This window comes from Dinoponera quadriceps, unplaced genomic scaffold, assembly GCF_001313825.1.
Source record: "Dinoponera quadriceps isolate SergipeBrazil2010 unplaced genomic scaffold, ASM131382v1 scaffold555, whole genome shotgun sequence".
Classification (NCBI taxonomy): domain Eukaryota; kingdom Metazoa; phylum Arthropoda; class Insecta; order Hymenoptera; family Formicidae; genus Dinoponera; species Dinoponera quadriceps.
The window spans coordinates 1-24,097 of NW_014554717.1; the positions used below are offsets into that span (position 1 = coordinate 1).

The window sequence follows — 24,097 nt, forward strand, 5'->3', positions numbered from 1 at the left end:
TTCAAACGAGCTGTTTTATCATGCCAGTTACTTCCGTGCGCTTCCTCCGTACTCAATTGAAACAAAAAATTAACTGTCTCAAAACTGATATTAATCCGACTCGCCTGGGTCTACCTTGCATTTTGATACTCATCGTTAAATACGTCATTCTTTAGCGAAAATCAGACGATGACTAGACGAAACCTTCGTATAACATGTCGTAGGGGAAGACTCTTTCTATTTGTTCGTTTCAAAGTTTTCGGTATAACAGTTTTCAAACATGCAAGTTTGCTCAGTCAAGTTCTTATTAGACAGACTATACAACAGTCAAGAGACGAGCTTCTCAGTTTTTTTTTTTCAAATACCCACCCAATCTCTGCGACTGAAGAGCAAAGCACGACTCAGGATGATGTAGAACTGCATCCATTCCGAAGTAGGATATCTCTCCGGCGCCACCGCGATGGAGTCCTCGAGCAATGCCACGTTGGCGTTTTCCTTCTTGTCCGCGTCAACCGGTATCGCGACGTCCATCGCTAAATGTTAATCGTGCGTTAGTTCCTTCGCTGTTAAATTATTATAGGCTTTTTTGCGAANTGCGAATATCTCGTGTGTCACGCGACATGAGTTGCGTACGATAAAATAGTTTTACTACAGAAGCATTGTACGAAATAGGTGTCGCTTGAGTAAAATAGAACAAGGCGTGAGCTGTGACAATTGCGTCACACGCCGCGAGAAAATGGTACACGTATGCTTCGAGCAGCTTGAGACGTATCGTCGGTTGCGTCACCGTTACGGAGACGCAACACTTTTGACTCTTGTACCTTGTTTAGCGATGTCATTTGTGGCGTAGCTAGAAATAAGCTTCCCATTGCTAATTTCGCTCGACTTGTTTTCCGGATACTTCTCCTCCAGGTTGCTCACGTCGTTCTTATCTTTTATCATACCCTTCTCCATGCCGTCGACGCTCTTCAGGATACCGGTCGCGGTGGTGCAATTGTTCATTCCATCCTTCAATTCGGGAAACGGGTGTCCCTCCCGTATATTGTATTTGCCGTTGTTTATAGCGTTCACCAGATTCTTGATATTGTCGCCGTACTCGCCACATGAGACTTCGATGACTGAGAAGCAGAATCGTGATTGCAACGACAGCAACGACGAAAATACTTGAGTTTATTGCGAATACAATATTTCAATTGCGACAAATTTGTCAGATTTGATTATTTTATATCTCTCAATAGGAAGAAAAATATTCATATAATATTGTCTCGTCTGACATTTTTCGTCGTAGCACGCAAGATACATTATTACAGATACTGATATTAAAGAGAACTATTCTCATTTGACGAAACTCACTAAATGACGCCGGGTTATGGTAGCTCGGACAATTAAGGCCAATTGCCCTTAAGAACGGCACCAGTTGCGACGTGGAGCCCTGATAGACGCATTGACCCTCGGCCAAAGTGTAAAGAGAATCGAACATCTCGAAGAGTCTCGCACTCGGTTGATGAATGGTACAGACTATCGTTCTGCCGCCACGTGCAAGAGTCTTCAATAACGAGATGCATTGGAAGCAAGACGAGGAGTCCAGGCCGCTGTAAACAATCGGATAATACCAATCAGTATCGCCGCACCTCCGTGCTCAAATTTCTTCGCATTTCTTCTTCCGTTAGCCTTGACGCGTTTGCGATCGCGTGAAACGAAGAGGAAAATAACATTTGTGTTCAGACGGCAGGAAAACGAAAAAAACTGACGGAGCATACGTTGCAAAGATGTGGTTGTGTCATAGTTTCGCATGATTTCTCTATGATCTTGCGGAAAGTATTAGGTTGGCGAACATTTCTCTTATCTGCACTTGATAACCGTGAAATAAATATACAATGGAAAGTTTGAACTAAAAGGCCCCGGGCATCGCCGGCAATAAGATAAAAACCGGCCGGTGTTTTCTTTTTAGGAGCAAATTCCCGTCGCACCAGGTTCCCGTTGCAGCAGGTACTTGACAGACCTTGAAAGGACCGGTTTATTTTTGCTGTTGTATCTTACTATGTACTATGTACTATGTACAGGAACAATTTACGATTGATAACCTTTCAGAGCGAATCAAGAACCGGTCGGGAACAAGAAAATGTCTGGCGGAAACGTTTGATATCATATGTCGAGGTGCCGATTGCCAATACTGAACACGCTTTGTGACGCCAATATGGAATTTTTCGCGTCGCTTTCCGTGAGAGAAAAACCAGTCAGAGATGAGATCATCTATTAAGATTGTCGCGTCGAAGGATCATAGTGCAACCTGTAGCAATAGTACTTTGAACGCGTCCATAGAACGCAAAAACTCCAACGTACTGTGTTTTAGTGAAAGTGTCTGGCGAGGAAAAAAAAGTCTCAAAAACGGGACATTCATCATTTACTTTCACCGACTATTATGTGTGATCTCTTATGCTTCGTCTGAGAAGTGAAATGTCCTCCCAGACATTTCGGGGCTTTTGCATCCAATTTCCTCAAAGTCAAATGTCAAATCAGTGTTTCCGATACAATGTGCGTTGAAAAAAAATACGAATTGGTTATATATTTCAATACGATCGAGAAAACAAAGTTCAATCGTCTGAGTAATCCGAACTATTCTTGGTTAATTTTGTGTAATGACGCGGGTGAACGTAAACTTTTAAGACACGAGGCTGCTGCTTAGCCGGTTAATTGTATCACAATATTGATTTCATAAAGCCACAAGTCCAGCACGTAATAGACACTGATGAAAGTTACACGGAGAAACTCTGTGCGAGACGCGTGACGATGATTAAAACCTGCAAAATTCGCCTATTTCCGCGGACCTGACAAGGACGGCAAGTTCATTCCGCTGACATTGGCCGTGCTGACATTCGATCGAGGAATTTACATAAAAACAGGATAAGATTTCTTTCACGAACGTCAATTAGTGAAAGCGAGAGGTATCGCTGATATCGCTTGAGTTATCTTCTTACCGAGGTTTTTATAATAGTATACGTAAAAATATTTTACGATATGCTTAGAAACGTTTCTCCGATTTTTATTCCTTTGTCATTGGTAATATTTTATCATTAATAATATCTTGTTCAATTCACAAAATCTCGTTTATCACAAAGTCAAAAAATTATTATACACAAGCGAGTGGCAATAAAATGACTTAGGGTTAACTCCTCCCAGCATATACACCGCATCTAAAGAAAACTTAATTTATCAAGTATTATTTATTGTTTAAGGCAAATGAATTATATAAATAAAAACTATATTGTCTACTACTATAAAACAAAATTAGAAATGCGGAATATTTGCTTTTTATATTTAACAGAAAAACTTTTATTTTTAGAAAGCCTTGTATTTTTTGCCACATATCCTATAGAAGTAGAATATACGACCATTCATGGATGGGCTTATAAAAAATGTATAAATAACACTTATAAATAAAATGTAAAATACAGTAAATAAAATGTGTAAAAAGTTAATTAGGATATAAGAATGAGAAAGAAATATGCGAAAAGTAATAGTAATTTATAAATTTTTAACATAAATAAAAATTCTCTATCTTACAGACGTTAATGCAATAACATTTGCGACATTTACTGTATAAACTAAACTCGAAATGCTTCCTTATAGAACGTCTGTATTATAGCATAAATCCTGCACGCTAAAAATACCGTATATCCCAAACAGGTGGGATATAAAAGACATCAAGCTAAACAAAGAATACAAGAGCTAAACACTCTTGTATGTGTGTATCTTGCTTCCATCTTTTAATATCCCTCTACATTTATATATCACAAAATAATCATTAAGCCTTTTATATTCCCCACAATAATCATTTTAAGCAGGTCGTAATATACGATTGCGCTATTTATTACATTGAGAAATCGATTCAATTCACGAAGGTTCCGTTAATATTAACAATAAAAAACTGAAATCATAACATCCTATCTTTATTTCAACATCGCAATAACTGTCAATATATCAGAATCGTGAAATCAATTCACAGATAATTTACGAATGCGATGATAATAATTTTCGATTGCTGTCTCGTGTAAAATACAAAACTTACCTAGTTGGCTCGTCGAAAAACATTATAGGGGGGTTGTTGACTAACTCGAGGGCGATGGAGAGCCTCTTCTTCTGACCACCACTCAGGTTCGAGGTCATGGTACGACGGTGCTCAGACAGGCCGAGAGTTTCAAGGATTTCTTGGATCTGAAGAAGAAAATGCCAATGAATCATTAGCGATATAAAATTACAGGTTTCGTAGTAAGACAATCGGCCCATTCGAATATTTAATAATCTGGATTTCCGAATTCCAGAAACGCATATTCGAATATATACATATATGAACATATGCTTATATACATATGGGCGTTTAAGTAAAACGTATGAGACAAAGAAAGAATTAATTGTCGATTTCGAAAGTGGTTATCCTCAGACTACCCATTATCTGCAGACATTCTTTAACCGCGGATATCCGTTATCTGCGAATATTTATTATACGGTGATATATATTATTTCCGTATTCGGATATTTGTCTTCAGATTTATGAACGGATTCTATCTGGCCAGGTATTTGATACGGATATCCGGATTTCAAGAAGAGCAACAAAATCTGGATTCGACATTTCTAATTTCGACATACACATATTGATGTTGATTTCTACTCGTTAGCAATCCAATCAACACCGAGGATCAGCTATATTACATCTGTTATTATCTATGTTGTAATTTTGCATTCAACAATGCAAATGTTATATAATACTCGGTAATTAGAAGTTAGTATATGACGTTAATTGGGAAAGAAGAGACGTACGAGTGCATCGTGCTGTAAGAATAGAAGAAAGGAAAATTGCGCATTTTAACTATTCCTCATGCACGTAATATCGCAATACAAGCGGTAATTAACTCTGCAATGAAATGGAGTGTTCTTTTTGATGACAAATAGATAAGACATGGCAACATCGCGAAAATACGTGAAAACACTCGGAACGCACGAAACAACAGTGCACCGTCGTTACATTTTGATGTTCATTCAGATCTTTTAAAACCAACTAGTCTGATAAGAAAGTCTGCTCACCACTTCTTCTTTCTCTGCTTTGTCCATGTGTGAACCAAGCTTAAGACTCGCCGCAACCTTCATGGCTTCCGTCACCGTTAGATTCGCATGAAGTTGATTATCCTGCATGATGTAGCAGGAAAGCTTCCTGAAGGCACTGAGGTCTCTTTCGTGGCCATTTATCGTGATCAAGCCTTCCATGCCTGATGTCCTAATAAGGATTTCTGATGAATAACTCGTAGAAGTATCTTATAGACCCATATTGATAGTTGTTACTTAAAATTTATCTCAAACGAGAGCTCAGATTGGACTCAGAATTAGATATGAGTTTTTCCGTTGAATAGCGGCTTACAAAGTCAAAAATATTATAAGATTCATCTGAAAAATTCAGATCTAATTCTTCCGAATTAAAAATTTACATATCTCTCTCATGAGACGGGTTTTAAATAGAAACTATTAATAGAGACCGTTCGAGCAGATATTGCATTATAAAATTGATTTACAAAATCTTTCATTTTTATAATTTATCCAAACTGAAAGATACTTCTCATATTAAGGCGAATAGGAAATCGTTAAAGAACTGAATTGTAATCGATCATGTGGACATCGAGTCGTGGTTTTTCAATGGAACGGAAAGATCATTAATAACATATAAATTTCTCGACATGTGAATAATTCAATGTCAGAAACTGTTCGCGAGCGCGTTCGCGAATGTGGATGAGTACCGCGGTACAGCGCAACGCAGCGCACACCGTGATTAGCCGTAAAACCGGTTTGGAAAACGCGATGGGATAGAGAAGAGTAAAACGCGACAACTTTTACAATGTATGTACATGACAGGTCACATCGCGTCGCGCAGGTCAGTGCCCTAGAATCGTGTCAGCGCCGGGCAATTAAAGAACTAAACTCGTGGACTTCGGAACGCGATAATCGCACGATACGACATGGTCGGAAATCGCTGCATTCACGCCTCTCTCGTCGCCGAATTATCTGTAGAATGTTCATTTCAAGCGGGATTCGATGTCAAAACTCGAGTGCTACGAAATGGCCAATTTACTGCCTGTGATTACAAAAATTGTTACTTGCGACACCGTGGGTTGTGCTGATGAAAAGCTATCGGGCTATTATACCGGCCGACGAGCGGTCAGATTTGCACATCAATTAAAAAGTTAAACTGTCAAAAACCGGTTCGGGATGCAGCCTGAGGGCGATCGTTCCTCGCTGCGAAACGATATTTATACGCCTTGTATGATTTAAAGACGGACACAAGAATGAATGTGAGAATGAGTCACATCGCGCTGATCTCTTGACGCTGCCAGCTTTACAATCTCCGCAAAATGGAGCGGGAACGAGAGTGCGTCTTGGCACCAGCTGGTCTCTCCGATATGCGTCCAAATGAAAGACGAATGCCGAATGTACAATGTTGAATGCAGAACAACAGATCTACGACGAAGGAAATATCGAACGAATTGTTCGTGGATATAAACAGCGGCTACTTCTCAGGCAACGAGACCGGGAAAGAACTCGCGAAGAACAATGATGTCGACTATTTTATTTTGCTGTCATAATTACCGTAAAGAGCCGTTAAATTACCGTAAAATTACCGTAAAAGAACCGTTAAATATCGTAAAAGAGATGCGCTGTTTCGACCGGAAAACATACAATTTTATATAGAATCATTTTCGAAGTCTTATTTCCTCGATAATGCGCAATTATGATTCTTTCGAGATGCTTGAACGAAGAAACTTGATTACGGACTGTTTCGTCGAGCAGAACGTTTCGAGGCAGTCAACCGATCGAGAATAGCACGTCGAAGTAGAAAGTCTACATCGCGAGTTTACGGAACGACAATTCAACTTGAAGTAATCCCAATATAGAAAGTATTACAGGGACGAAACAAATGTTTCAATACCATTGAAATATTAATATTACTCTTTTTAATATTAATACGATTATGGGAGGATAAAGTGTCCAACACACGTGCCGAATTTTTCTTCGACCAAACGTATGCAGCGAATTAACCTTTCTTAAACCGACCCTGAGTCTCAGTATTTAACATACATATTCCCCGGAAATTCTTTACTTCATTATATTATCAATTAACTCTTTACTAACGATCCCTATTAAATGTTGCGAAAAATATGCCTCCACCAGGATCCTGGACTTCAGGGGACTTCTCTCGATGACTGAACTCGACTAAACGTACGTTTGGTCGGAGAAAAATCCGACACGTGCGTCTGACATGCCGAACACTTTATCCCGCCACAATCATATTAATGTTAAAAAATATTAAAAAAGTTTATTTAAATATTAAAAAAATATTAAACAATATTAAAAATATTAATATTAATATTTCGATGACACTAAATTATCCGTGCTTCGTGCGTCCTAAAAGCCCGTAACATTTTCTATATTCGGTTAAAACCAAAGGAGTATCCTTACTATCCCTTGAAGTAACCCCCTAATTCTCCCACTTCCGCATCGATAATACGTGTAGCTAAATTGCACGTGACTACGATAACAGACGCGGTGCAGATGCGAATTTTTACTTTCACATGAGGACGTTCTCTTTATCGTCTTAACCTTCATCTGGCTACTCACGACCAGCGTTCCTGCTATAAGGTGGTTTCGTAATGTCGAAACACGAAGAAAGCGAGACTGTGTCTCTTGGAAGAAAGTGAGATCGCAATATGGCAAAGAAAGCGAAACGGACCGATAAAAACTGAAAGTGCGTTGAGGTCATGACAGATCATGCGGACGAAATCTCCTCGTGGTCGCGTGCCCATGACGCGCCGGCAATAACTGTGTGAGGTCTCAAGTCTAGGAAAGCGTCGCGAGCCTTGAGAATCGCGTTTTCATTTTTATTATGGGGAAGGAAAGAAAACGCACGGACGAAAGTTTCGCGCGCAACTTTTTTTTTGCCCACCGCTTTCCCAATGTGTGCCTTTGTCGACGCATGAGCGACAGCCGTAGGTTTCTCGCAATAGTTACCTGCTGTTTGGCATTTTCATAATTCGACGTGAATACCGACGAAAGCATGTAGAATTTCAACGAACCGCCAACACGTCGAGTATAATTCCGTTTTCGTCCCCGTATTCACAGACATGAAGAAATGCCACTCATGGAATAACACGGTTAAGTTGTCATTTTTATCTTCCGATGACGCGAACCTTTTAACAAGGTGGAAATGCAGTTAAAACAATAATGTACGCGAAGACACTTAAGAGAGTCATAAAACGTAACAGGAATGAAGATGGTTGCACGCGTCTTTCCCTCGCGATTAATTTATGCGGTTTCGTGTTTTATCCAAATATGAGCGTGTGTATGAGAGACTGCACATGTTTCTCTTTTATTGCGCCATTATTCTTTTATTAGCAGCGAGCGATAACGATATCGCAAAGTGTACCAATTCCATAAGCACGTTGACTCACTTGTATCCGGTGAGGATGTTCAGCAGCGTAGACTTTCCGGCGCCTGAAGGGCCCATAATAGCCGTCAATTCGCCAGACTTCAGCCTGCCGCTGACGGATTTGAGGATCGTCTTCACATCTGAAAGTAGGACGAGGCTGTTAAATCCATTTGTGTGAAAATTAAGGGGGAATTTCTCACTCATTACGTAATTCTCGCGACTCTCTTGAAAAGACTTAAATTTAATTTTATCTTTATATTGGAGATACGTTTTTAGTGAAATATATAATATTATTATAATTTTAAAATTTCGGAAAAAACTCGTTTTTTCCCATTTTTCAGTGGTTTTTTTCTTATCTTCTTTACAAAAAAAAAATAAATAAATGTGATAGGTTTCAACTGAACACATATGATTTTTTCTAAACGAATTTTTGTATCCTTGGAACATAAACCGAAGAAATTCGCGGAAAAATTGGAAAAAAGAACGTTTTTTTCTCGAGACTTTAAAACTATGTATAATATTTATGGGAAGGGAATATGCGCCGATTATATTTTAACGAATGCTAATTATTGAAAAGAAATAGGCAAACGTGTGCGTACAACAGTACAATAACAGTTGGAAACGAAACATTTATTTATTTTATTATTATCACTTGATGAGATATGTATCAATGGATTAGAATGGACACGTAGAATATTCCATGGATATTGTAGAGTCATTGGATAAATTTGCTTATGCGTTATTTAGTGATTAATAATTAATTATTAACGTTGTGTTCTTCGATAACGTTCGACAAGCGCTTGACGATTAATTGACATTAAACAATTTTTTTGTTAAACGAAAATTAAGTCCGTAATTGGTGATTAACCGTCATAGCAAAACTGCACGAGCATTATATCCGCTTCGAGTGACATCAGCTGCTAATATTGTACATGTTAGTAATGCATAACACGAGATATTGGGAAAAAAGAGCGGGTCAAAGTCCATGACAAATAAGTCATCACGCCCGCGTGTAGTATCAATTTGTTCAGTTCTCGTATGATTCATAAATAAACGCAAAGCCGGAAAACCGATTGACGAGATTTTTTTAAGAAACTTAGGAAACTAAATTATCTCATCACTTCAAACTCGGTAATGCATCTCGGTTATCAGGTATTTCAAAATATAAACCAATAATAAGAGAAACAATCAAAAATGAACATTTTTGTCATGAACTAAATGCGCATGAGATCTGCGTCCGTATTAATTAGAGAAGGATAGATCCGAGATTGGACTTTTACTTATTCTATTTTTTAGTAGGCTTTAACGTCAGTAAACTATCATTGTATATGTTTGATTATGCATATTAACCGATAAGAAAGCACCGAAATAAGTAATTAATATTCGGCATTTCTCCCTTGAAGTATTTTAAATATATCAATACATAATTAAATCAGATTATAACGCATTATATAGAAAAAAAATGCTTTTTATAAGAGATATTTATGAGGAAATGCCTTATGCGACTAGTATGAAATGTAAAATATCGACGATAAAATATTTGTTTGCTACTCGCGTATCACACAAACGGCCCAAAACATTCGCTTGCTCGGAATGATTAACTTAGATTTCAACTTCGATAAAGCTTCGTCCGAATGACGCAGTTTGGTTACTCTATTTATGATATTCGAGAAGCATTCGTTCCATCCATTGCGAACTAAAACATGTACAGCTGGAACAAGTCGTTTTACAGGACCAGACGCAATTTTTTTAATCTCGAAATCTGAGAAGCATTTCACATTTATACGAGCGTATTGAAACAAGAGATTTATTTACAAGACCAAAGAGAAAGATACGCTGATATCTAAGCAAGTTGGCACACGCCGCAAACGACACCTACGTAATCCACATATAGCGTAGCGGGGAACTCGATTGTCTTATTAGGGTCAAGGGTCGTATATTTTGACCTCTTCGTTTTATATCGTGTCTCGATTTCACTAGCGGGGAGAAATGTTGTGTTCGTTTCAAAATCATACGCAATTCCTGAGCGGTACTTCAGCAATCGCGGTTGCCTTGAGCAGGTAGGTTTAATCTTATTACCTACTCACCTACCTGCCTACCAATAGCACTACTATCGCTTAAGCACGGAGAAAAAACAACGAGCACGTTAACGTATTGTTGACCCGCGAGGCTCCGCATATAATTTCTCACGTAACGAACCGTACGACTGGCAAAACAATAGATTCTGCACAACAGAATGACAGAGCGATATGCCCGTCGACTTAAAAATCATATTGCATAATTCATCACGGATTCCAACGAACTAGAGAAAAAAAGAGTTTACTCGAGAATTTACAAGTCAGGTATAAATAAAATGCATTCTTCCTGGCAATAAAATGCATCTTTGTGGCGAGCCAAAGTCATTCCGAGAAAACTCGGAGAGTCTGAAAATATCACGAGAGATTTCTCGTTTCTCTCATCTCTCATTGACGATTAATGTATTATTCACAAGGCACAAAGGAGTTGCCGATTATTCTCGTCTGTTTTTGGTCGCCGATTAATCAAGCATTTTGTATGAAAGTAACAGTGAAGTAATCGACTTTAAGCAACGATTCCCATCATATTCACGTAGGAATGTTTCGCGTTAATATTGTTGTGCTATGAGACTACAGTGTTGTGTGTGCGCGTAAAGTGGCAATTTAACATTCTCTGCCGAAGATAAATACCGTCAGTGTCACGTACGCTATTTATAAGAGTACCATTAAGTCGTTACGTGTGCAAATATTTAAGAACCGAACGATGACGAACCACATGAGACAATAAAATATTTCTCGATTTCGACTCAAGGTGAGCCGCTTTTTTAATTTGCTCTGCACATATCGATACTTCACGGGGAGGATTAACTAATGGGGCAGAATACATGTACGAATCTCTGAATATATGTGTGTGAAAATTTATCATCGGGGATTACGTGATTAATAATTGATTATCGGCAAATAAGTCAATAGTTAAATAACGAAATATTATCAAGGCGAAGAAGAAGAGAAGGTTGAATATATTTGTCTTTCAGCAAGCATCATATTCGTATATCATACAATTACACAACAATTTTTAAATCGTACGTGAAAATGTCGGTACCGGTAAAAATGATGTTTATTCATAACAGTTATATAATATCATATCCGTGTTGCTATTTGAATTAAACGTCACACTTGATCGCACCCGGATTGGACACAAACATCATTTCCAATACAGTATCTATCAAGTTTCCTCGGTGTGATCAACAGGAAGTTTATCGCAGTTTCTGAAGTATCCCCTATATCCACGCTAAAAAGAGTTGACGCGGATCATTTACTGCTTCTTGAGATAGTTTATCTGTTCATTCCTTGAGTGCATAATATTATATTCGCGATTATTAACAGCTATAACACACTGATCTTGCTACGTTATATCATTACTTTTTTACTTTCTAACATTATCCCGCACACATGCAGACAATGTGATAATGCGATATGCAAATATCACAGAACGTAAACTACCGTGCGAACCTATTTCTCAGATTTATCGTGTTACTTATAAATAGCCCGAATAACAAGGTCTGATGTTAATTAAACAAAAACTTTGTGTAGCAAAAATCATCGCGTATTTTCATTAACGATTTATAAATAATGCTAATAAGTAAGTTTGAACCACATACGCGATGACTTGTTACCACGTGGAATGACTGCACTTAGCACTTCTGAATGTGATCGCGTGTACGTGTATATGTGTGTGCTGCAAGTATCGTTATCGCTCGCGAGAGAACGAGCGGTTTGTTTAAAGAAAAAGGAACGTTTACAAAGTGCGCGTACTGTTGACCCGGTCTTTGTTTGTCGAAAAGCGAACAGAGAGAAAGCAATGACCTGTGCACGCTGCCCGACGGTCGCTTTGTCAATGGCAAAGAGCTATATGATACGATCGGTGTAATTAAAAATCAATGTCTTACGTGCCCGTTCAAATCTGAAGGAAAATACGTGGCTACTTCTCGGGCATATAGCTGCGTCGTAATCTCGAAAAGCAAAAACTAGAAGTTCGTTTATCGCACTCGACGAAGGTCGAATGGTATAAGACAATGTAGATCACAATCGTGGTTTCTCTCTAATATAGTTTCTAACATACCATTGTTTTAATTGTTATTCTCAATATATTCTATATTATAGGTGACATTTTCTAAAATGATTATATTGTAAAAAGATATAAAAGTGAACAGTCATTGCAGACCAATTTTATAACGTATCGATCATTCTACCAGTTCGACTCAATTGCACCAAGTCAAATTCTATCACATCGAACTAAAAATTGAAATTAGACCAATTAGTACATTTTATTGTTTAGACGAATATTGTTTTGAACTCGACGATATAGCTTGTTTCTGCTATATAATTTTAAATAATCATTTCACACCTTTATCACAGTCGGAAGACACAAAGTACTTACGAAACATATAAAAACCTATATTTTATCTATAATAACATTTACGTGTCATTAACTTCACCATCGCACATGACCGATTAGTCACATACGTGGAACGTGGTATTATAGACTGTGCGCAAATGACGCATTAAATCGGATCCTGCGTTTACACGGAGAGGAGAGAAAGAAGCGAAGCAAGTTTGTTAATTTCGAGCATAGAAGAGTCTGCGCGCCGAAATTGCGAAAACCGCACAACTTGCAAAAAACGCTCGCTTGCTACGGCACACAGGATAACTTTTTGCATAGCGTTTAGATTACTCCGATTGCTTGCGCTAAATGTACGAGGAGGAGTGTGTGTGTGTGTGTGTGTGCACGCAGGTGCACCTTTATTTGCATGCGCTCACGTATACGTGTAAATAAAGAAGTAGGAGCGAGAAGTAAGGAGAGAACGAGAGACAGAGAGCAGTAAGGCACGTAAAGACGAATGAAGACAGGTCTCAAAATCTTACGTCAGTCTATCTTCAGGAGGCCCCGTCGGGCTTTCTTCATTTTATTTTGCAACCGTCCGAATGCCCGCACAATAATGTCTCGTGTCACTGAAGCGGCCGTAACACAATCTCGCGAATGCCAGCCGAATATAATGTCAGACGGCAATCTGTACTTGAATCGCTTCTTGCAATCTCGATCATTTCGACACAAGATCCACGATAACTCGGAGAAATCTCGGCCATCTGTTCCTACTCATGGACACCTCTGCGGAATATCTCCCGGGAAAATTGCGATTATTGTACAAAGAGTTTTCCTTCCGTGGAAGTTTTACTCCAAGGTGCTGGAAGCAAGATTTTTTTCAATTTTTTAATAACGCATCTTCAATTTCGCGTTTGAAGAGCGAATGAACGTTGTTCCTTTTTCAAGAGCGATCTTTTTTTCAGATTCGACTGAAAAACGTCGAAGATAAAAACGCATGAATCTTTACTAAAAAATAAATTAGATTGGATTTACCTGATAATGAATAACCAAACGTGTTTTAGTAGGAGGTATCAAAATTTTTACTTTTCGTGAACCGAATTTGGTTCTTATAATCAGAAATCCCGATTTCTTCGACCACAATGCATTTGGTTGTCCATTGTCAGGGTGATCCAGCCAAACTCATTTTTCAGTGTTAGAGTCGTATGTATACATTCAGAGAAGAATTTTTCGACATTATGCCCTTAGTTCGTCGCTATATATGCGTTATTGATAAACATTTCCCTCAATGATTGCGATAAGAACAACACTCGAGAGCCAGGATACACGATAAGAGCGGCGTCTGAGGTTCGATTCATCGTGCAGCACTTCTTTGAATAGATATCACGACGACGGATTAACATAAAAGTTTCCATGAACAAAAAATTGGGCGCATCAGGTAATAAGAAATACTAATAACACTAATAACCGAATAACACTAATAACCGAATACAAAATTACCGTCTGACGAAGCATTCCATTAGTAGCACTTGTTTCGTCATGTTTTGTTTGATCACGCGGACGATGTAGACCGTTATACCTGTTATCCCAACTAGATAATGCACTTCGTTCTTTAATCCGTTGCGAAACATCGATCGATGATCATTACATTCCTTTGACGGAACACAAAGTCAAAAAATGCGAGTTAAAACGTGAAGAGTTTGAAGTGTAATAAGTTTACGTTCACCTATCTAACCCGGTATCGATTAATCAGCGATTCATCAGTGCGTCCTTCTGAAAAAAATCTGCCTGTCAAGTATTGATGCATCGAATAAGCTTATCCGACGAATCGTTCGCTTATCAAAAACACATGATTACGTATTACTTCTTTTTCTTCTATCGCGTTATTTTTATAGATAAATTAACAAAATTGATCAACAGCTAAAGCCGACCTTTGACTTTCTTAACAAGGATAACTAGAATCAGTATCATATTTGTGATAAGAAGACAATCGGAAGTAATCACAATTGTCGTGACATCTTTCCATGTGTATACGAGTGCATATCTAGACGGATATGATAAGATTCATGAGAAGATCGAAACATTAATCAGTATCTTTATCTGAACGAAACGATATTCACTTATTGTACCTAGATATTTGAGTTTCGAAAAAAGAAACAAAACTGTATAGGCTTCTTGCAGTGAATATTACATTATTAAATGTCATATTTCGCTCGTCAAAATTGCAAAAATAAATCGCAACAAAACGTATGATTCTCTTTATTTTCTCGACTCTATTATTCACGTCATTCCGCATATATGACACATGTTAAATTGTTTATCGAATTATTATGCGAATATCCTGCTCGCAGAGGCGCGATCTGGCTATTGTCACAGCGACAACTGTCATTCTGAATGCGTAAAATAGGAGAAAATAAAAATACGACCGCCGGCGCGCACTCTGCATCTAATTACTGTCCATCTTTGACAGAAACAGACGAGTTTATTACAGAAGTGCGTGCAAGGTGGCATTACTGGGAGAACATAATGGCGCTATGTCCTGTGAAAATTACGAGGCTACAAGCTACACGTAGAGTGTACGCTTGCACTGCCATTATCACCGGCGTCGTCTTTCTAACTTCGCTTCAGATCAGATATAATGCGATGTGATACGATACGATATAATACGATATCGGAGATACGTCATCGAAGGTATTTCGACTTCAGCATCCAAGGTACCGCTACGATCTACTTCGTGAAATATTCAGGGGAATTTCTCGCGAAGATTGCGAAGTGCGTTTAACGGATACGAGGATGTTATTCTCAACGTACACGCACAATTGTCCGTGTATTGCCCTCATCTATCCGTTCCACTGGCCGGCGCGAAACTACGCGAATCAATGACTCTCGAGGCGCGGAGTAAGTAGAACGGCGATCCGCGGGCTGGTGAAACGGGGCTTTATCTTGGGTATAGCTGTTGCAAGTAGAACGATTCATTGTGTATTTGTGAGTCACGATAAGAAAGAACAAAGGCTCTCCGATGATGTTTACCGCTCGATCTTGCGATGATTAAAGTCGAGTAGCGCGGATTTTGCCCGAGTGAAACGCAGAGTCCGTTTTCCAAGAAAAACTGTAACATTCCTGCTGAATACTTTTCTCTCGGTGAGAAAACAATGATTTTCCGAAGAGAACGTTACGGCTATCGTACATTCGATGTGTATCGTAGACCAATCAGAACGCCACGTTAATCCAGATCTATGCATTTCACCATGATGGGCCCAGGTGTGCACATTCGTGTAATCAACGTAGCTTGCAAACGTCGTCGTAGGGTATTACACCGTAATTGATCTTCTTGAAAAATTGCACCCGCTAATCTCACTCGCTGTAACGCACAGCTACATGCCGAATCAACCGTTTTCGCTGCTGCGGAATTCTTCGACAAAAACGAGAGAATGCACACACACCTTTCGTATCGCTCTCGAATCAGACCGCAGCAATTGGAATCGCCGACGCGAAAAATCAAGAGAAATATAGAGTGGCGAAAATGCGGTGTGGTCTGGTAGTGTTATATGTGATTGATATTCCGTCGCAATAAAATGTTAATAGTTCCGAGAAACGGGCAATAGTTGATGCGGTCCGTATCATATCGATCAATCGTTATTTCAATCAAGTTCTGCGAAAAAAAAACGAATGTGATTTTACAACAAAGGTATTTTTATGCTGACTATAAAAATGGAACGAATGCGTCGAGAATGCGTCATGTATGTGAATAGCTTATAAATATAACCGTGAAATAGCCGCGACGCGGCTATAGAGCGTGTGATTTCGCCGGTTAAGGTGTACAGAGAAATGTCGTACATAGCAAATGGTCTGACCGATGCGGACGGAATTACAACGGGAAATCGATCCCGGAAATACGCGAGTACGTCGCGCGAGTTTGCCACGACTTCCTGGTGTTATTATTAAATTATCGACCAGGTGTACAGTGGTGCGTTGATATCAGGTACAACAGGTGGCATTGTTATTCCACGGCTGAATTATTCACGGTAGCACTCGGTTAGAAAGTTTTCTGAATGTTCACGCTTGTGCGTAAGAGGTGTAGTGACTCATTCGCGAACTGTAAACACTTATTCGGCAGTTTCCCGACTGCTAATTCGACTTAGGCTTAGGCTCAAGCTTTAATTTCAGCCAAGTCGCTATTTTTAGTCAGATAAATTGTTGTGATTAGGACTCTTTTCCGTTCTATCGCTAAGATAACCAGTCCATTTTAGCACCCGAACGAAAAGGCTTACCAGAAGGAACTCTTTGGAAAATTGAATGTTCGCGCCTTATTTATTATCCACGATTTTTAAAATTTGGAAACAACCAATTGAGAATGCCGTGCTAAGAAACGATTGCATGGATGATTATATACAAAAAGAAATAATGGCAGAGCAAAAATTTTATGTTGCAAAAAGATCATGTCAGTTATTATGACGTGGAAAGTAAAATTTTTTTGCTAAGATTTGCTAGGAATACTAATCGCTATTCGCTGGATTATTTTGCTGAATCTACAAATCATTCAGCTGCAAGAATAAATTAGCGAACGTAGAGAAACACTATTTTGTTCTGAGACAAAGGACAAATTTACTCAACAGAATATTTTCTATTCCAGCAACAAAATTATTTCTGCTCCAATTACGAATACAGTTTACTAATTTAGCTATGCCAACAAATTTGATTGCCGTCGCAACCGAATGTGCAGTAGCAACTGTTGGTTTCGCTGCAACAGCAAAATTATTTCTCTCCGTGCACAGATGATGAGAAATACAAAATAATATTCAGGCTTATACGAAGATAATTCGAACAAACCAATTTCTCGATCCATAAGGAACAATTATCGACGATCGAAGAGCGATCAACGAGGAATGCAAGTGATGATTCAAGAGTATAGAAAGTAGTGAAACGTCGTTATTGAGTTTAAAATGTCCTCTCGTCGTTGCTTAAATATTGTCACTTTGATTTTGCGCAGGATAAGGAACGTCAGAAACGTCTGTTTCGTGTCACGCGCGTTCCAGCAGCGCAGGATTGCGTTATCTCGAGTGTCCCATCCATGTTGTATTGCGATAAAAGTCTGAGCCAGAAGTATTCTCGTGACGTACGCGAGATCGTCTCACGGCGCGCGGCGTTTATGCGTCGTTCCGCAACGCCGCAGCATCCCACCGCGCGGAGATACGCATTTCTTTCACGCAACTGGCACGCGAGCAATGCACTTTCACTCAGTGTGGTCAATGTCACGTCAGAAACCAGTTTGCATCATTCCGATTTATCGCGTGCACCGAACAGCCGTCCGTTGAAAGCTAGTTTTTCAAACGCACTCTGTGGAAGGTTTTCAATACGAAGGCTATGGAAAATAACTGAAGAGGGCAACCGATAGTATCTGATAATACTTTCGACCGGTCAGTCACACGGTCGAAAGTCATGTGGAAATCGCCGCAGATGAACCGGCCGTGCGTCTCTGCACCCTCGCGATTCGGAAGGAGAAGGAGAAAAGAGAGAGGGAGGATACACCGTTAATTTGCCTATAAAACCAATTAGATCGTCGCGAAAGAAGGGCATGTGGAGGAACGACTCAAGATCAAGGAGAAATGAATGAGTCGATGGCCGACCGGGCCATATACAGGGTGCGGCGAAAGGTTTGCCCGAGTTTGAAAAATCCGTTGCTCACCAGATGGCGTGAGTAGGTTGTTGGGCAGGGTCTCATTAGGAAGATTGTTCTCAACCGTTTTCAGTTAACATCATGATTTGGACTGGAGAACATCGTGGATTCGCTGTGCGCTCTTTTTTGGAAAATGGCTGTTCAGTCATTGCGACGCAGAGAGCAATGCGCTTGTGATTCCATATTCCGCGCCATGTTTCCGTACCTGATGGAAAAACAATCAAACGTTGGGTTTCTTCATTGGAAGAAACCGGATCCACAGTAAGAACTCATGCAGTTGGAAGACCCAGAACTGCAACAACACCAGAGAACGTGCAGTTAGTGAGGGTATCAGTGGAACGTTCGCCTAGGCGCTCTGCTCGGAGGCATGCAGTTGCACTGGGTTTGTCGGATCGTTCTGTCCGGAGAATTTTGCACGAAGAATTGTTTTTCCACCCGTACAAGATCATGCTTGTGCAAGAACTGAAACACGATGATTTTGTAAACCGTGTCAATCTGAGGGGTGATTTGGGGTGGCCAGCAAGATCGCCCGATTTGAGCATTTGTGACTTTTTCTTGTGGGGGTATCTGAAAGAAAAAGTCTTCAAGCATCGTCCCCATACCCTACAAGAACTGAAAAGGAGAATCATCGAAGAGGTGAACGCCATTCCGATTCAGATGTGCCAAAACGCAGACCGAAGCTTCCAAAATCGGCTACATCAGTGCATTGCTACTGGAGGCCGCCATCTTGCAGATATCGTTTTTAAACGTTAATGTAAAAAAACTGTTTGAAGTACCAAAGGTAATAAAAAAATTTCCAATCCTCTACATTTAATAGTATTTTATTGATTGCTCTCCAAAATGAGGGCATACCTTTCGCCGCACCCTGTATAATCATAAGAATAGTCGTATCGATTCTTCTTATTGCACGTCCCATAAATAAATGCGTGAAATCACGAGTTCGATCGGAAGGAAGATACCGCGATAGCTGCGCGCAAATTAGCAGTATTCGTCGAATACTGCGACAAGAGTCATGTGTATTTGCATTTTTTATCGTGGCTATTCAGTAGCGAGCGATTATACTTGATCTTTTAACATTTCATCCACGCTATTACGTCCATCAGTGCATGACAATTACGTCTTTTGAGCGCGCGAATGATAATTACCGGTAATGAATATCATTTCTTGAAATTTTATCTTAAATATGATAATTGTATAGCAAACGAACCAAGCGAGTATGACTTCTTGCTTTTCCAGTTGTTTTTTTTTTCGAGCAACCGACTAACAAACGATTCAATGTGAAATGTCGCGACAAAAAGTCAATTGCAAAATATTGGCACTGGCATGTTCGAATATTTCGACTGTATTTTCCTGAGAGAGGTTATATTCTCTATTCGGAAAATACACGAAACTCGACAATTTCCTCATTTGCATGGAACAAAGGTTACGCAAAAGCACAAGCGCGTCTAGTTTCACATTTACCGTACTTATTCGAACCATAACTTTGCTAGATGTGAGCAGCGTAATTGATTGAGAGAAAATGCAATTCAATGACGAAACGTTCGTATATTTACGTGATTTACGACGCAATCTGCCGTTTTTCCAAACACATTTTTTATAGAACGCTTTGTCAATTACTACTACAATGTACCATGTTTCATGGACATTTTATCGACATCGTGCAAAACCTGATCATTAATTGTTTTTCTTTATATCATGTGCACAAATATCGAAGACGTTATATTGAAATCTTATAATTCCAACTTACATCAGAAGACTTGATCGACCACTAAGAACCTGAATTATGTCAACATGTCGTACATGCCATATACTCAGGGAAATGTTTTGCATCATTATGTTTTGTATCTGCTAAAAAATTGTTTATGGCACATATAATTTATAGCAGCAGTATTCTAGCAATATGTGCAAAAAAATTTAAATCCTGTTATTGATCTTTGATAAGAAGTATGATCGGCCTTAATCTGAGTGGGATCGACAGAGAGACTTTGATGCTGCTAAATTAGACAAATAGTTCAGATAAACGTTCTATTTCTATCACCTATGTTGATTAGGTGGAACGTTGCAACATAACATTGGAACATATGTAACATGGAAATATTTGCTAGTCATTTATTCATCTTAGTTAATTTTTCATATCCAGATAATTTTCGCTGTGACTGCAGGACTGGATTACATTTTCAATTAAGATTTTTGCACGATCGAGCGATATCCACTGAAAAATCCATTCGGAGTGGCAAACAGCTAAGATTAGAATATAATGTATCTGCGGTCGTATGTTTAATTAATTAGTATCAAAGATAATATCAGCAAAACGAATAACTATCTCGGTTCTTCGAAAATCAACGTTCTATAAAAATTGCACGACGGCATATATTATAAAATAACAGCGATATTATAAGGAAAAATACAACGCGAATGCATGCCGCTTATTAAAAAAAAAGTTATGTAACTTTTATGAAGTAAGCTTTACATTCTAACGCTCACGGATCTCGGCGGAAATGATACAACAAGGTCATTTGATGCCTTTCTCTGCGTATTATTAGTTAATAAGTCACACCGTACAAGCATGTATCTGCCGCGTAGACATGTATCTGTGATAGGCAAGAATCGAGAACGTTAGTGTGCATTTATTTAGTCGCGCACAAAATGAAGGACGAGCACGATGTCCATTGGACAATTGAACGTATGACCGGGGGATTTAATATTTACATCTGATAGAATGATACTTACTGTTTCTGCGGCCTTCTCGCACCTTGTATGTGAGGTCACTGAACGCCAAGTCGACCGGTGGCCTCTTTGGCAGGTGCGTGATCGTTTTGGGCTGCGCCGGGACGATCTGCAGGCGCACCGTCGAGCTTTTTCTGGGTTGCAATAAAATCCCATTGGTGCCGTCGTCGTCCGTCGAGCAATTTCCCTCGAGTTTCATTTTCTTTCTTTCTTTCACCGTTCGATCACCGTTTTTATTCGAATCCTACCACTGTACTAATTTCGGGCCTCGACTCGTGTCGTTTCGATGACCAACGTGATCGACGAACGCGTATGAGAATGTCTGTCCAATGATATTTTATAACGCCTGCAATGTCATTCGCGCTCGCTTAATGCAATGCACCTAGCTTTTCACGCCAGCTTGTTGTGTTTCCTTTGACATATGTCCGATTTGGCTTAGGGAAGAAAGACAAGGTTTCTTCACGAGGAAATTATTCTCAGCGGTTTGATTTGACGGTGAACATATTAATTATCGATCAAACGAAGACAGATTCACGAAGAAAACAAACTTTGCTGAAACAGTTTATTAATATTGTGACAGCAAAATGATTTGTCACACGGAAAAAATAATTTTGCTATTTGTAACAAAATGTCGTTGCTCCAGCAATAAAATTTAGTTAACGTAACCAAATTAATTTGCTATTCATATATCCAGCAAATAGCAGTTTAATACTCTTAACAAAGCTTTCTGCGGTCCAAATAAATTTTCTTGCTGTCTAAACAATTTTTTTTTTGCTGTCACCATATTGACAAACATTTACTGTTCTAGCAAAATTAATTTTTTTCCCGTGTTGTCTCGATAAGTCTTTTAATCTTTTAATCTCTGAGCGTATCCTTGGCTCGATTGTCTTATTTTTACTCGAGTCGAGCATAGCGGATGAAAACACAAACAGACATGTATATGATAGCGAATGAAAACTGGAATATGGAGATTGTTACATTTATACAATATGCGCAAATATTATTTTGTCGATTATGAGCCATAAAGGCGACTGCAGCGGCGTCAATTTGTCTACCGCAATATAACTGCAGAAGCTGCAAAATACGTTTTAAGTAATGAGAAAACTTTTAATTGTTCGATCGATACAGCGAATTATTAGAAAATCATGTAAAACTGATAACGTTAGAAAACGTTAAGCTTAATTGTATACACACGTCAGCGTATGTTAAAGAACATCGAATATGTGCGGGAAGATTTACATCGCGAAGATCTCCGTACGATTCTTGCATCTCTGCACTCTGAGATATAAAAGTACGCGCAAGAAAGAAAACGTGCATCAAGAACGCAGACCGCAATTCGCGATTAAAGCTTGGTGAAAAATAATTCGTGAGTATGGCTTTTCGTTCCTCAATGTTATCAGCACTTAAGACGCTAATTTCCGATTCGATTGTTCACCCGCGCCCGAGTGAAACACGAAACTTCTACGTAGACTTTTTCATCTCTGTGTCGCGCGACGTTTCCTCTATTAATTATTTATCAGTCAAATAGATATTTTTAATAGTCATTTCGCCCTTTTCTCTCTCTCTTTTCGCACAATGTAACCGTTCGATGTTCTCACATACACGAAGTGCGTTAAAACAATTTTTCCCCCCAAATACCTCTCTACACTGGAAAAAAAGAAGCGGAGACCAGAGGAAAGGATAATTTCGGTCAACTGCTTTTCATATCGTCCGCGTAGCGCGCACGACGTTGCTTTCCTGTGTTTAGGGCTTCCTTTCCGCCGACGAGGAGAACTTATCCGAGCACCGGAGTAGTTAATTTCGCGGTGCAACGAAGCATATCTCGAGCTCTTCGTTCGGGGAGCGCGAGATCTGTGCGTACGAGAGAAGTACGGAGAGAAAACGAGGGATACGCGACGATGTAACAATGCGATGACGTGATCCGCACGGCTGCGCGTGTCGCGGCACACTCCCAAGCGCGGACGTCGCGTCACGGTTTCTAAATGCGCCGGTGTACTTCAGACCTGATAACAAAGCTCGCGATAGAATTAGGTGGGGAAGCGTGAAGAGGAGCTGTCTAACGACAACCTCCTTCCGCAATGCACTCCGTTCGACAGCTCGGGACCAACTGAATTAAAGGCCGCGCGCCTGCACGGCGGCCATCGCCATTGACCGTCGCCGTCCCTTTTTCGTCTCCCCCCTCCCCTCCCCCCTTTATGCACTCGTCACCCTTTCCTTTGCGTCGTCGCGCAATGAAGAGAAACGGTTAATGAGTACAAAGGTACCGATAGATCAAGGTCCTCGTAGTAGCGCACACGTAGATGACTGCCGACGATAACTTTAGCGAGATTCTCCGGAGATGGCGGGGTTTTGGGGGGAGGGAGGGGGGCAGGATTATCTAGCTTGTTCTTGAATACGTGTACGCTTGTACATGCACATGTTTAACATATTTCACATGTCCCAAACAGTCCATTTGTGTAGACATTTTTGTATTGATTTCATACAAAACGAAAATTGAAAAGTAACATAATAGTATTACGTTAAAAATTAACACAACATTAATATCCATATAATATACATGTTGTCACTATTATTTATATGGTTAAAATTATAAAAGTTTATGTAATTATGACCGACCATTATAGAAATTTAATATTGAAAATTACTAAGGAATTTATAGTGATTGAGTACTGACGGTATTTCGGTAATTATTTGGCCAATATTTAATCATTGGTTAATATATTTCAAATTATATACATAAAAAGATTGTAAGTGTTTTTTAATTAATATTAATAATATTAATAATAAAATAAAAATAATAAGAAAAAGGGAGAAACGAAAAAAAATATAGATTCAGAGCAGTATTG

The 24,097-nt window shown here is 39.3% G+C and overlaps 1 protein-coding gene across 7 annotated transcripts in view; it reads right to left on the bottom strand.

Moving 5' to 3' along the window:
- Window positions 1-42: 42 nt before the first annotated feature.
- The window catches only part of LOC106741138 (ATP-binding cassette sub-family G member 1-like), a 35,657-nt gene continuing 11,602 nt past the window's right edge, over window positions 43-24,097 (bottom strand). For 2 of the 7 annotated variants that reach the window (XM_014612837.1, XM_014612838.1), the window contains 7 exons: window positions 21,255-21,385; window positions 8,472-8,589; window positions 5,062-5,251; window positions 4,049-4,194; window positions 1,333-1,571; window positions 801-1,097; window positions 45-512 (listed from right to left, as the gene is read on the bottom strand). In XM_014612837.1, coding sequence (XP_014468323.1) covers window positions 337-512; window positions 801-1,097; window positions 1,333-1,571; window positions 4,049-4,194; window positions 5,062-5,251; window positions 8,472-8,589; window positions 21,255-21,385 — 1,297 coding nt within the window. In that variant the 3' untranslated portion in view covers window positions 45-336. Of the gene's footprint in view, window positions 513-800; window positions 1,098-1,332; window positions 1,572-4,048; window positions 4,195-5,061; window positions 5,252-8,471; window positions 8,590-21,254; window positions 21,959-22,889; window positions 23,355-24,097 lie in introns of those variants that run through there. The other 5 variants (XM_014612836.1, XM_014612835.1, XM_014612834.1 and 2 more) reach the window with 5 other exon arrangements.